Source organism: Acanthopagrus latus, chromosome 6 (genome assembly GCF_904848185.1).
Source record: "Acanthopagrus latus isolate v.2019 chromosome 6, fAcaLat1.1, whole genome shotgun sequence".
In the NCBI taxonomy this organism is placed as follows: domain Eukaryota; kingdom Metazoa; phylum Chordata; class Actinopteri; order Spariformes; family Sparidae; genus Acanthopagrus; species Acanthopagrus latus.
The window spans coordinates 18,381,306-18,396,055 of record NC_051044.1 but is presented as its reverse complement, the minus strand read 5'-3'; the positions used below and the strand labels follow the sequence as shown (position 1 = coordinate 18,396,055).

The 14,750-nt window shown below is 39.9% G+C and overlaps 2 protein-coding genes across 4 annotated transcripts; one reads left to right on the top strand and one right to left on the bottom strand.

Moving 5' to 3' along the window:
* Positions 1–3: 3 nt before the first annotated feature.
* On the top strand, positions 4–2,921 carry LOC119020495 (G-protein coupled receptor 84-like). Its single transcript, XM_037099843.1, has 2 exons — positions 4–156; positions 834–2,921. The coding sequence occupies exons 1-2, from the start codon at positions 38–40 to the stop codon at positions 2,047–2,049; spliced, it is 1,335 nt and encodes a 444-aa protein (XP_036955738.1). The 5' UTR covers positions 4–37; the 3' UTR covers positions 2,050–2,921.
* A 1,488-nt stretch (positions 2,922–4,409) lies between these two features.
* On the bottom strand, positions 4,410–14,011 carry stat2 (signal transducer and activator of transcription 2). Of its 3 annotated transcripts, none has more exons than XM_037099827.1 (24): positions 13,516–14,009; positions 13,028–13,181; positions 12,767–12,911; positions 12,453–12,548; positions 11,794–11,886; positions 11,613–11,691; positions 11,387–11,466; positions 11,133–11,284; positions 10,526–10,684; positions 10,339–10,428; positions 10,085–10,144; positions 9,922–9,942; positions 9,711–9,804; positions 9,536–9,583; positions 9,337–9,420; positions 9,081–9,179; positions 8,849–8,984; positions 8,331–8,383; positions 7,759–7,844; positions 7,508–7,644; positions 7,196–7,384; positions 6,973–7,027; positions 6,658–6,749; positions 4,410–5,263 (listed from the first exon to the last, which is right to left on the bottom strand). In XM_037099827.1, exons 2-24 carry the CDS (start codon positions 13,156–13,158, stop codon positions 5,034–5,036), a joined length of 2,409 nt encoding a protein of 802 aa, XP_036955722.1. In that variant the 5' UTR covers positions 13,159–13,181; positions 13,516–14,009; the 3' UTR covers positions 4,410–5,033. The 3 variants fall into 3 exon arrangements, with proteins under 3 accessions (XP_036955722.1, XP_036955721.1, XP_036955723.1); XM_037099826.1 differs by having other exon boundaries at positions 13,028–13,159; positions 13,516–14,008; XM_037099828.1 differs by lacking the exon at positions 6,658–6,749 and having other exon boundaries at positions 5,067–5,263; positions 13,028–13,159; positions 13,516–14,011.
* Between the last annotated feature and the right edge of the window lie 739 nt (positions 14,012–14,750).

Here is a 14,750-nt window from a genome sequence, read left to right as displayed (position 1 = left end):
ATTTCATCATTTAACCGGCAATAAAGCAACACTCAACATGCAAATGAAATGCAATACCAGCAGGAAACCAAGCACTCAGTGCAACAGACCACTGCAGAGAGTGACACACATACACATCAACAATTCGAAAGACTGCCAGGAACCTTCAGCCATAAGGTGAGAAAATGATAAGTGTGTTGTTTTGAACATCATCGTATCATCATATATCAAATGTTGAATTCTAGATTTATTGTATACAATGTGTTAATAATTCAGTCATAACATATGTGAGAAATTCGCCTCAGTGATGCGACCAGATTGTAAACTAGATGAGAGGGCTCAAATCTTCTAAAATCAAAATGTTAACAAAACCTGTTGTTATTTTGTTCATTCTGTATTTACACTTATCTGTAAGGGTAAATGGTGAAGAATTAGTTATGCGTGCCTGGCAATGTACTTTGGGTTACCAGAACCACAGCACTTATACACAACAGCTATAAATTAAATTACATTAGTTTATCGTAAAACTGCAGAAAACTTGTTGTTCTTAAACTTAAAACTGTCCTAACAATGATATAGCCACAAAAAAACTATTCAACTATATGATCATATATAACTTTTCATCTAGAGCTATGATTATAGCTGAGGACTGCAAACAGATATTTCTATCGGAGTGATTTCTGTTAAAAAGGAAGTGGTGAATTATTTAGACCACCTGTGACTTCCCTTTTCTTCTGTGGCATTGGTCACTCTTGAACAAATGGTGAGGAGGACTAGACTTCTGTTAAACTTTAACTTTCTGTGAGCCCATGACAAAGACGTCAACTTATTTTCTGATTCCTGTTCGTTGACAGAATGATGATGAACCACACCAACCAAACGGAGGACGACCTCTTCTCCTGCTACAGTCCTTCAGTTGTTGGCTACCGCTACTTTGCTGTGCTGTGGGGATGTGCTGTGACCATCATAGGTACGGTGGGGAACCTGATGACCATTCTAGCCTTCGCCATAGATCCTCATTTGAGGACGCGCTTCAATGTGCTCATCGTCAACCTGGCTCTAGCTGATCTCCTGTACTGCACCATACTGCAGCCCATCTCAGTTGACTCCTATCTACACCTCAGATGGCGCACTGGTCAGCTGTGGTGCAGAATATTCGGCCTGCTCCTCTTCCTCTCCAACTCTGTCTCCATTATCACCCTCTGTCTGATAGCAGGAGGCAGATATCTACTGGTCGCTAAGAGAGCTGTTTTTGACCGTGTCTTTTCTGACCGTGGTCTTATTTTACTCCTCATCTCAGCTTGGGCAATTGGCCTGGCCAGCTTTGGCCCACTATGGCCTGTTTATGTATTTGTGCCACAGGTATGCACATGCAGCTTCCATCGAACCAGGGGTCGCCCCTACAGCACCATCCTGCTGTTTTTCTTCTTTTTTGTCGGTCTGGGATGTGTTGGCGCATTCTACTTCCTCATCTACAGACGTGTCCGGATTGCATCAAAAGCTCTACTCCGCTATAGGTTCAGCCGCCGATCTTCCAGGAAGAAACCGGCTTCTTCAGCACAAGGAACAGACGACAGCGGTGTTGAGAGCGGTACGGGCAACACATGTAGCTGTGAGATGAGCAGCCAGGCTGATCTAACCCAAAGAAAGGATGAGAGCACATGTGAAAAGAGCTTTGCCAAGGCTCCAAATTCATCAGCAGCCAACAAGACTACCCCTGATATCGTCTCTACATCACCTTTATCCACACCTGTTCCGACAGGTGCAGCATCCTCCTCTCACTCAGCAACTACAGGGGATGATGGTGAATTTAAGCGTGTCACACGCATGTGCTTCACTGTTTTTCTGTGTTTTGTGTGCTGCTTTGTCCCCTTCCTGTTGCTCAACATAGTTGACAAACATGGTCGTGCCCCACAGGTTCTGCACATGTTCACTGCAAACCTCACCTGGCTCAACAGCTGTATCAACCCTGTGCTCTATGTTGTCATGAACAGACAGTTTCGACAGGCCTACCGTGTGCTGCTCACAAAGGCTGCAGCACCGTTCACCTGCCTGTGGACCTGGTGGTGAACACCATTATCCTGAACTTGATTGTTTTAGCTGATATTACCCCAGTAGAACATTATTCTCGTGAAACAGTAGTGCAGCTTACATGAAGCTACTATTAACTTTTAAGTTAACAAAAGAAGGGGAAGAATTACTCTCATACAGTGTAAAAAAGCAAAGGTTGAATATGATGAACCAAATTGCATTTATGTGGCATAACTAACATTTCAGACTGCTGCATTTCCTTTTACAACATTCATGTTGTATTCTGTCTTTTGCTTTAATAGTATTTAAAAGATTATATTATCTGTTTATATTATGTATCACGTAATAAATTCTATTTTTTGTAAAAATGTGTTCAGAATTCTGAGCAACAATTAGCCCATACACCACCACTTTTCTAGCTTTTACATCATATGGGAAAACACCAATGTTACAAAATTGGGATATTCCTGTGTCAATCACACATTTTTTTAGAAATTCAGGAACTTACAACTTTAACCTCTGACGTATGTCTCTCATGATCGTGCAAGACTAATGAGTAAAGAGGTTCACGTGACCTGGCCTTTATTTGACATGTGAGTGGGGTAATACTAACAGTGACACTAACCATTAAAAGGAGTGATTGAGGACCAGCCCTGGAGGTAATACTTCTTATAATAGACTAGTGGTTGGCGGGATAAAAAAAATGCAAACACACAGCTGCCTACACATGCCACTGTTTTAAACCACACTCAACCTTCACAGCAGCACTATATTGAGTGGTGTGCACCACTAACACCTGGCCTCTGGACTCACTTCCACTTTGACCTTTTGTGGGCAACCAATAAGATTAAAGCTGCCCATGTGTAATGACAGGAAAGTAGAAACACACAACACATGGATACAACACATCACACAGGGTAAGCAAATCTCACTAAAAAGATTGTAAACAATAGCATTGAAATGACTTGTATCTCAGCTCTACATTATGCTCTGTGCCTTACCAGGTTGTGAGCACAGTTCATCCCTCTGATTACAAGTAGAGAAGTCCCAAAAACTAGTGGGACACAGAACATAAGTTCTGGCCTGAAGGTGGCCCCAAAAGACCAGCCTACATTAGATTTTATCCTCTTTGCTGCTGCTATTTTACAAAATCACAAAGTGATGTGGCAGTAATTGTGGGCCATACCTAACAAATTTGATTTAATGCTGAACAATATTGATTATCTTTGTTTATTGAATCTGCTTCTGATACCAACACTAATTACTAATGAATACATGATAATACTTTAATCAAAAAAGCCCAGTTCAGTGCAATGGATAAAAGTTTGTGTTTGTAAATTTAAAAATACACATCCTTACAAGTATTTCTTTTGAGGATTGAATTCTACCAAGCCAGAGGTAACTGTAGAAAGTCAATACAAGGTGATTTTGGTGATTTTAATGATTTTACATTGCTCTATGCTACAATTAAGTTTGTCATGCATGTTCAGACAGGGCTTTGGCATGTTCAAACAGTCATATCAGTCGATGCTTTTTTATGCCTACCTATAGATTGCAGGTATTTAGGCATGAACTTAACTAGTGAAAAAGTGGAAATAAAGCTTTAACTAAGTAACACAGCCAATTTTCAAAAGTAGTACTCTTCATTAGTTTTGTTTCAAATTTTAATGCGAACTGATCAACACTGTGGTAATATTTCAAAACAGACCTAAGTGTCAAAAGTCACTGCCAGCACAAACAAATATAAAATGTCCTATTTCACCCTAAATTCCCTGACAACAGTAGAAGCTAAGTGAAATAAGAGGTATATACGCTACATTAAAATAATTTAGTTCATACTGCTCTGACCGAATTTTGGCCACTGGGGGTAAGTTAATGATCCACTGAACCACATTTTAGCTAAGCTAGCTTAGCCTAACTGAACCGATAGCAAAATGTACCTATTTTAAATAAACCTTACATTGCCAAATGGGCCAGGGCAACACCTGGCGAAAATGAACATTTACTGACCTTTAAGCACTTGTTGCGTCTCCAGAAACTCCTGAGAAAAACGTGTCGTTTAGTATGCCTGCGGTCCACCTTCACCGTCAGCTGGCTTATGTTGCTAGCCTAACTTGACGCTTCCGGCGCGGTAAGCTAGCACTGAAAACAGCTCTCTACCTGCTGCTGGTTTAAGGTGATAAATAAAGCTCCGTCGAAATGTGCAGTAGTCTATACAAGGCCAAAATACTCCAAGAGTTAGATCATCAACCATACCTACAGAGTGCTGAATTTTATTTAATTTAAGCAAGATAATTGTACTCAGTCTCACTATACGATTTTAATGAATACTGCGCCACCTAGAACCAGCTGTAGACCTGTCATCGTTTTATACAGTGATAATGTGACAAGAAACGAAATATTTTAACTTAACTGAACACACAACCAGTCAGCTCCCCTTTATTGGTTTAAATGAACAGGGTTATATAAAAGCATAGCATATAACTAACTTACAGGAGGCAAGTGCCATATGTCAGTAGTTTATCAACAAGTGTGGGCACCAACATAAAAACAACCCCAAAGGGAACTCACAATAAACATCAAAACAATAAATTAAGTGCAGTGTCAGCAATGTACAATGTCTCTTATAAACTTTTCCAAACACATCCCTTTAATGTGATACCATATCCGGAAACCAAAATGTTTCTGAAGCATGATAGTTGAGGGATTGAGTGCAGGTGACTGGTGCCTCTTTTGTGTCTTCAATAGTCTCAATCAATCATTTTTGACAACAGTACAACATGATAAAAGCAGATTTAAAAAATGTGAATTATGTCAAAGTTCAACTGCTGATTGAAACAGCTATTCTAAAATATTGCAAGTCAGGTTTAGCACAGGGGCTGCCAAGTACCAACAACATTCAGAGCAAACTATCACAATTAACACTGGTTTTGCTATGTATGACACAATTATGTGACATGGATGTTGTAACATAAGTGGCAACAGAGCTGATGATGAATGATAAAGAGAATGACATCAGAGGCTCACTGGAAAATGCTTCCACAGGATTGTGGGGGCAGGCAATTAAATCCCTGAAGACTCAATTCAGGAAGCCCCACATCATTTTGCAATATGTCACACTCAGCAAAGAGGTTGGGGTTACTGAGATATGTCAGTAAATCCTCCTCTTGGGTTGCAGGAGAGCCAGACAGCATGGGATCAGGGTGATACATTTCCAGAGGTGAGTTCAGAGGCTGAGGAGTGTCGTTTTGTTCTGAGAGCAGAGAAAGAGACAAGAGAAAGATGGTGTTTCTGTATTCATGGCTGTTGTTATTTCTGGTACTGCTTTCACTGAGGAAATGAGAGTGACAAACGTGATGTGCTACGCATTCCAAAGAAAACAGAAAGGTAGGACCATACAGACCAAAAGGATTAGATTTTCTGCATGCATGAATTGCCTGCAGAGTTTATGTAATTGAGACTGCAACGAAAGACCCTCATTTTTGAAGTTTGTATTTGTCTCCAAGTTTGTCAAGCTTGACTGGAAGGAATTTCGCTGTATTTCAGGCTTAAGTACGGCACTCACATGAAATTCCACATTGCAGTAAATACAAGTCAACTTAATATTTAAAGTATTCACTAAATACTTAAAGTATTCACTAAGTATCAAATATGAGGCCACAGCAAGCAGCCGCTAAGCTTAGCATAGCTTGAAGACTGGAGACAGGAGGAAGCAGCTAGCCTGGCTCTGTCGAATGGTAATAAAGCCGCAAACCAGTGATTCTAAACACATCTACATCTTATCGACTACGTATTCTATGCGGGTTTCATGAGGTTGACTGGTTGTGGCCAAGAAACAGCCCAGCACAGCTGAGAAGAGACAAATCCTTGTTTCTACACTTCAGTTTTTGAATGGATTTAGCTGACAACGTAAAACTTGTCAATTAGTGAGTTTTAGAGGTGCGGGCAGGTAGATTTTGTGATCATTTGAAAAAAGTTCATTTCCCAAAAGTTTATAACTTTTGCTTTAACCCAAATCCTCCACGGATCTGCATGCAGTCAAGCACATGCATCAAGCGTGATATTTACTGAAGTCAAAGTGAAAAGAAAAAGAAAACCGAATTGTCTTCATCCATACCTTTCCAAGCAAAGATGATTTCCAACTGATTGTATGTTCAATCACTGTCAAACAAAATGCTATCGCTACCACAATTACTCATAGTATAATAACAATCATAATGTATCCATATTTCATTTGATTTCATGATTAATCACCAATCAACCTATGGCTATATTTTACAGTGTCATTTAATTGATTTTCATACTTGCACCAAGCAACATGTTCAAGTGCTTAAGCATCAGAAGGTAGTGAAAAAGCTATAAAATCAAATGAATGTGTTAGTAACATGCTTCTCAAACCAATCACCTCCACAGCTGTTAGATTTTATGTTCAGTAGAAGCAGCCAACAGCCCCATAGGATACAAGTGAGAAGTACAACAATATCACAGCTGTGCCTGACATCTTTATAGAAAGCATCGTCCACATTGATTTTTCGACACCACAAGACCAAAATAGAGAGGGCAACACAGAGCTTTTTGACGAAGGGAGAGCGACTATTTGGATGGGATTTTCAGCTGGATGGGACAGCAAGGAGAGCCATGACTCACCAGCTCCCTCTCCATACAGGCCATTCATTGGCTCCAGGCCTTCACCCTGTGCCATGTCACAGGACATGGGTGACCTAGCCTCCAGTGTGTTCCTACATGACCAATGACAAACAGTCATTACAACCAGTTGCTCATGACAGAAAAGGGAAAAAGGGCGTGGGTACACTGCTTCTTACATGAAGTATGTACATTTTCAGCTTGCTGTTTAGGTTGTTGTTTTTCTTTACATAGCACATCTAGAACACAACATGTTTTTTTAATTCAAACAAGCAAGAAGCTGTAAATCATCTGAAAGAAACAGAGTGATATACTTACTCTTTTGAAACAAACACCAGCTTTGTTTTGATGTACTTTATGTAAAGGCTGTTATCTGAAAGACAGAGTTCAGATGTGATGTTAAGTGTCACATTCTTCTCCAACGCAATCAATTTGGCACAAATTTACCAATGACTACTGCAAAACACAGGTAAACTAACATTTACTAAAACAGGAAATGACATGAGGTGTGTTTTTTATGGGAAGCAAAATCAGTCTTTACCTCCTGTCCTCTCAGAGTAGTACTTCCCAAAAGCCTCGTCTTTGGGGGTGTTGGGATAAAGATACAGAAGAGGGTTTTCTGGGATATTTTCAGCCTCTAAGATCTGAAAGTTTCTGATGATTTCAACGAAGGGGATCTGGGAAAGGTCCGTTTTGGTGAAGGGCTGTACTGTCTTAACGTCAGGCTCACCTACATCAGACGGAGGATGATCATTTAAAGATGAAAAAACAGGAGGCTTGTTTATATTTCTGTCTATAATCCCAAAACTCTGAAGAATCTATCTGAGTCATTATGAAGTAAAACAAATCTTACCAGTTATGGTGGTTTCCACCCAAGAGAAAGTGATTCCTCCAATGACACTTTCACTGAAGCGCAACAAGAACGTGCCTCTCTGTTTTTTCTTGAGGAGGGATTTCTCTTTGCCTTTGCTCACGAACCCCATGATGTGGCTATAGTGCAGATAGAGAGTTCATGTAAAACAACAAACTTCTCCCATTTATCTTGAGTTAAAGGCACACATTGACTGTATTGAGCCCAGGTTAGAAAATGTTGAGAAAACATACCCATCCCTCCAAAGGTCTTCAAGGTATGATTTCACCATCACGAGGATGCCATCAAACCACACATAGAAAGTGTCGGGAGGATTTTCCTTTAACAAAATAGTTTGAGAAGGGTCATCAATACACAACCTTTCCAGAAAGAAGCTATGCTAGTGGCTCTTTGCAGCTGCAATGTTCATTGTAAACTAATCTAAATTGTAAGGTGTGTGTGTGTGTATATATTTAGCAGGTAATGCTTCCGATGTGCGATATCTCACTTTACCATGCTAGTTTTAACACAAAATACATGAAAAATAAACATAAGTAAATGTAAATGAACCAAAACACTAGACAACCTGTCATTTTGATCTCTGATGAGGAAAAATCAGGGGCTCAGTACAATAATGACATTTTATCTCGAGAGGTGTGAGATGAATGTATCATTTTACTCAGAACTAAAGCCGTCCACTGCATGGCGAAACCAGAGTGAGAAGTCAGAGGATCACCAAAGCAGAGGTATTTCGATTTCAAATTTCAGTATTTCGTTAATTTCTTGGGGTTTAAGTTAATCACTCTGATCAATTTGGTATTCTTACCTTGCTAAACTTTGACCAAGCTACTTGGCAGTTGTCATAGCTCTGCTTCTTTCCTGGTGGAATAGAAAATAAATTATTCAACTCTCATTCAATGACATAATCTGTAAAAAGCCATGGAAGATGATAAATTATTGGTGCAGTCCTATCATATCATAATCCTAATCCGACAAATCAATGGGAACTGAGTTCTGATGGCTGTCTGAATAATTCAAATAAAATTCTATCAACACTGTTTTCCACAGACAGAGACAAGCAACTGGATAATAATTAAACTGAGCTTAAATGTGATAAAGGGAGATTTTCTTTTTAAAATCTTGCATTCCCCAAAAGATACAAGAAAAACTAGATAGATAAGATAGATATGTTAACATTTTCAGGGTTTTCTTAATCTTTAAATTAAAATCCAAACAGTCTCAAAATGCAGAAGAAAATGCCTGACACACAGATGACTTTTAGCCCAATATAAAGCAAATTAACCGCAAAATAAGCAAAACTTAAGAAACTAAGGGAGGATTTACCGAATAGTCTGTGTGCAATCATCTCCAGCTGAGCATCATTCAGACCGCGTTTAGTGGCAGAGAGAAACTGCCAGCTCAGCATCTCTCCAAACTGCGGCCAAGCAGCTGAAGGAGTGTTGGCAAAGAACAGGACGTCCTGCAGGAAGGGATCACATTAACACATGCATACAAAAGAAATGTCAAGCAATAATTTCCAATTATAAACTGCAAAATGCTACATGGCATCTCGCACCTTGGTGTCCTGACTGATCATATTGAACCAGAGAACTGAAGCCCAGGCACTCTGCTGCTGGCTGGAGTTGGAGATGATGACCACCGGAAGGGAGCAGGCCTAGGGTAGGTGCCAGGGAGAAACAACTCTTCTTTAGATTATAATTCCATGATCAAAACAATAAAAACAATGATAACATTTGTATACTAAACACTGGTCAGAGACATTTTTATTTAAGTCGGCCATATAACATGAAAAGAAGCAGAAGAAACTTCACCTGCAACTCAACAGACAAGCCTTTCTGCTCAAATACTGTGTTGAAGTAGACGATGTGCAGCTCCTCTGTGACACTGAGAGAAATCTGTCAACACAAAACAAACACACACACAGATCAGCATTTGGTTGTTCATATCATCTTTAATTATGAATAACTGTAAGCACAGATGTTATCTTTATGTTTCCTAAAGTCAACTCACATCACTGGCTCCTTTGCCACCACCTCCACACTTCTGCTCCTTCAGAGTCTACAGACAAATAATTGTACACAAAACAATAATATTACCACCTGAGACACCAGGTGTTAAATCTAACTGTTGTGAAGAGTTTTGTTAGCCATCATATTTTTTCTGTTCTCATGTCAGTATCACTCACCAGATGCCTGAAGTCTGCCACCATGCCTCCACTCTGGCTCTCTGCCATGTTCAAGGCCTTGGTGTTGTTCCCCAGAACATTAAAACGTCGATATCTATAAACATAACAGGTTGACAAAATCAAAATTTACATAAAATGGGAATGTTTATTTCAGCTCTTCTGAACAACCCATGTGATATGGAAACTAAAGTTATCTGAAATAAATACTCACCCTTTGATCTGAGGAGCCTCCCTAATTTCGAGGGGGAGAAAAACAGCGATGACCACAGGCAGGCAACAAAACACCATCCTCTATTGTTTGAGGTCAAGGACTAACAGCTGCTCATTTGCTGTGTGTGTTGTGAGAGTAACTGAAACTAAATTAGGAATCTCACCTGTCCATGGACACATTCACTTTCATGGAGTGGTTCAGCTCAGGAAACTTGACAAGAAGTCTGAAAGTCATGTGTAAGATTTTAGCACTGTTAAATTAAGATACTAAAACGTATAACGATAAATATATATATATATATATATATATATATATATATATATATATATATATATATATATATATATATATAGACACACACACACACAATTTTTAAAAATACACAGCATTGTAACAATTGCCTGGAGTGGCACTGACCTGGTCTTGACAGAGAACTGGACGTTTGTGCGGAGCACCAGGGGTCCTTTCCCCTGAGGCATAGATGGCTGAATCTCAACCACAAAAGAACTTAAAAAAAAACAGTAAAAGAAAAGTGTCAGAAATTTTCACAGGGAAATTATAAGAGAGCAAGAGAGAGTAGGAAAATTCTTTCTAAAATAGAGACCTCTTGAGTAGGTCTTTCAAAAGAGTGTCTGCTCTTCTTTGCAGAGCAGGTTTTTGGGCCTTCACAGGGTCGTTGGCATAGGACACTTTTCCAACCAGCTCCTCCAGCTTACTAAGAAACTCCCGCACCTGGAACAGACACACTGCCACACAGGTGAACCTACAAAACAAAAGGACAAGTGTTGTTGTTAACACAGGTCTTACAAAATGGAGGGGAAAAAAATGGGAAAACACCAACTAACGAAGAAAACTGTAGAGTTTCATAGTGGTGGCAGGATTGGAGAAGTCTGACATTTCAGCTGGAAGACATTTCATGATATCTGTGCTGACCAAGAGCAAACTGTCTAGCCAGGCAATTTATCTGCAGAGGATTTACTGATACAATAATAAAAAGTAAAGACTGATGTTCAAAGTCAAAGTCAAAGTCAACTTTATTGTCAATTCTGCAGCATGTACAGGACAAGCAGAGAATCGAAATTTCGTTACTCTCAACCTCTAGTGACTTAACATAACATATAGAAAAGAATAAACATGTATAAATATATAGAAAAATAGAAAAGTAAATAGACAACTGTATGTGTAAATGTTGCAGGTGAAGATGGACATACCAGGTCTCTAGCTGATCCAGACATACATTGTCTGGAGCACCAATGCAGGCTTTCTGCTGCCTCCTCTGCCACTCCACCAGCTCCTTCTTCACCAGCAAGCTGATCAGCTCCTCAGTCTTGTCCAGCAGCTTGTGGAGGTCTGACAGTGTGCTCTAAGAAGTTGATTGTATTAGAAAAAATTTAACTTAAACAATAAAATAAGGGAAGAATTTAAAAGATAGCTGTGTTATCAAAACATTTTAATAACTCCATACCTTTCTGCATTCATCCAGTCTGTTGATGAGTTGCTGAAAAAACTTCATTTGCTCTTTCTTCACAGCCTCGTCTACCACAGCTGCATGACGGTTTCCACAGCAGGGTCACAGTTTCCACATAAGACAGACCAAAACGTGCAGCTGTGATTCATGTCACTTTATTACTCATCGTCAGAGAACAATGTCAAAGCATGCAAATATAACCAGACCCTGTTAATCACCTTACCTTCCATTTTGTAGGTTTGGAATTTAAAATCGAACTCATCTTGCTGCTCCTCCAGACATGACATTGTGTGCTCCATGCACTATATCCCAAACGTAAAGAGCCAAAGAAATAAAAATGATGAACTGTGATCTCTGTCATCTTCAAAGCACAACATAATGGCATGATGAAATATAATCCACACCTGCATGTCATTCCTAAGGCCAGACATTTTACGTTCAAGGTCCTGCTGGCTGCTTATCTCCATGGCCTCCTGTGCTACGTTCAAAAACTGGACCTGAAACAAAGCAAAGGAGCAGGAGGAACCGGAACAGAGATAAAAGGTTTTTGAGTTGTGATACTCTGTAACATTATTGGATAGAAGTGTGAGAGTGCCAGTTAAAATGATATCACTGCTTGGTGGAAAGTATTTCTAGCCCACACATTGAGTCCTGTAGTTTGTATTCATTACAAGTGGATCATTCTTAATAAATGTAAATATATTTTTCTGGACAACTGAAAACAGTTCAAAACATTTAATTAAATATACAAAGAACACGTAAAAATATATACAATTTATGAATCAAGTAACTGTTCTGCAAACACACAGTCCACCTGCCAATATATAACTTAACAGCTGACCAGAGTTGTATTGTATAGGCAGTCAAGATAGAGCAAAGTATTAAGTAATTATACCATAAAATATTTGCTTCTAAAAACAACAGATGTCAGCTGCCATGTCATATTGCATAATGCCTGTAAATCATTTGGAGGCTGTTTCCATTACACTATTGTATGAGCAGCAGGGTGTGTTCCGGGTTTATAAATGTGACATGCCAACAAGTTAATGAAAAGTTGTCCAACCTGCTCAGCTAGATCAGCCCTGTCCAGGACTTCTTTCTCTTTTTCCAAAAACCACAGGATATTCCTTGCCAAGGTACATGGGTCATCCTGGTACTTCTGTCAGGGGAGAGAGGTCAGACAGATGGCAGTGTCACAGTTTGGTACTTATAATTATTAGGCAGTTGCAGGCAGGGTAATAGGAGAAAAAAAAACACCAGGAGGGCTTTGCTTATCAATATTGAGAGAGCTGATCAGAACCATTACTGTACTCAAATTCATGAGGTTTCCAATTTAAAACAAACATGTTTTTTTCCACAAATCCTATCCACACAAACCTGAAAGTTCTGTTTATAGCGTCTGATGTTGTGCTGCAGCAAGAATGACTCCTCCTGAACAAAGCGGCTGTGTTGGATATCCAGATTCGCCAGCAGTTCCTGGAACAGCACCATGGCTTTGTCAGGGTCCTGTGCTGCTCGTAACCTGCAGAACAGAAAAAGACACAAGCAGTGTTTTACAAGCTAGTTAATTTACTGCATCACTGAATGGCGCCGTATGGGTTGGATAATAGAAGGGGCAAAAAGATAGTGCTGCCTTACCACTCCTGCTTCTCTATCCAAACTGACAGGTAGTGCCGAACATCCATGGGCAAAGCATCCCTGTCATAGAGCTCATGTAACTCCTGCCTGTACACATCAGACAGCTGCCTCAGTCTGTCCCACTGAGCCATCCTAAGGTTGATCAGGAAACCACCAACATACACAGAAACATCAAACCACACTTACCACGCGTGTACACAGTATGAATACTTCAGCAAATCTGAACTGAGAGACAGCGTCGTTTAATCTTAAAATGTGTCTGGTTAATACAAGTCAGTAAACAACAACAATTTAGGGAGCAAAGTACAAACACACAAAAGACGACCTGTGGTTACTGTGTACTGATTTTATAACATGATACGGCTGAGAATTACGTTTTAACAAGCTACTGGAGTGTATTTTATTTGTATGTTTGCAGGCTCTTGGAGAGACTGCCAGTCAACAACGCTGATAGGACTCGACCCATCAGTAACAACACATTTACTCACCTCTCTTTATGCTGCCAGTCCCAGTCCGCTTCGAAATATCTTATTAGCTAGCTAATTGGTGTTAAAACATGTGCATAGCTATTGCTAGCTGTGTTTTCTGGCGTTACTAGAGAGCTGTTGTCGAAGTTGGGAAAGCAAAACAACTACATACAGACGACAAGCGTGTGAATGTTATTTCCTTAGTCTTCCTCACTTGGTTCTCTTCTTTATTGGATGCCCACTAATCCCGCCCACGTCGTTATTCTCAAGCGAACCCCAGGTGCCATTTTGGCTCTTACACAGCTGCCGTCAACGCAGTTAAAGAGCCGAAATGTTCGAGTCAGGTCGCGCAGTTTCCGAGTGAGCTCAGAGCCAGCAGCTGATTGGTCGATCCGGACTCAAGTCAGCACGCGTTGTTGGTCCACTTCCACGCCAATCAGCCGTGTAGGGGCGTGGTAAACGAAATAGAAACTTATGGCCCTGTCCGAGGATTTCCCGAGAAATAAGGTTGTGAGAGTGATGATACAAACATGTGACGCGCTCACTTCCGGATCAGGAAACAACAACATGCGGGTTATGCGTCCCTCGTAACCATGACTATTTTTTTAATTTTGATAACAACGCACCATGTTAAAGGGTTTACTTGATATTAAGCATGCAGATGTTTTCATATTTGTTTTATTATACACAAAATGTAGCGGTCAGGTAATGAAGTAAAAAGTACAGCGGGTTTGTATATAATTGTAATACTAGGTAAAGTGTACGAAAAGCATCATATTCATATTCATATTCTATAAATAGATGTATATGAGATTGTGTTGGCTGCGTTCGTTTGTATCATTTGATTTGCATTTTTCCAAATAAACAGTTCCTTCTTCTGAGTAAGGCGGCGCAGAAGGGCCATTGCGGGTAGGCAAAAAAAAAAGAGAAGACGGAGTCTGGGGAGGGGGAATATTCCGAGAAAACTCGGATGTTTACTGAGGTTAAAATTTACAATGAATGGTGTGGGGGCTTTTGTCAAGAAAACCACATCGTCTCGTCTTGCGAAATCGGCTGAACCTCATTGCACACACAGCACTTGTGTGACTTTATCTCGAGGAATGTCAGAGTTTTTTTTCTCTTACATTTATGACTTGTCATCACGGAAATTCTTAGTTTTCTTTCTTGCAATACCACCCACGCCCCCGGCTCCTTATTTGATTAAGGCCTATTTTATTTTATTTTTTTACCCTGGTAATGTAATAACTGGTAATCGC

Coding starts and splice junctions, on each gene's coding strand:
- stat2 (XM_037099827.1), bottom strand. CDS start 13,158: ATGGCTCAGTGGGACAGACTGAGGCAGCTGTCTGATGTGTACAGGCAG. Junction 10,145..10,338: donor CAGTTCTCTGTCAAGACCAG/GTCAGTGCCACT, acceptor CATGACTTTCAG/ACTTCTTGTCAAGTTTCCTG. Junction 9,584..9,710: donor TGGCAGACTTCAGGCATCTG/GTGAGTGATACT, acceptor ATTTGTCTGTAG/ACTCTGAAGGAGCAGAAGTG.
- LOC119020495 (XM_037099843.1), top strand. CDS start 38: ATGCAAATGAAATGCAATACCAGCAGGAAACCAAGCACTCAGTGCAAC. Junction 157..833: donor CAGGAACCTTCAGCCATAAG/GTGAGAAAATGA, acceptor GTTCGTTGACAG/AATGATGATGAACCACACCA.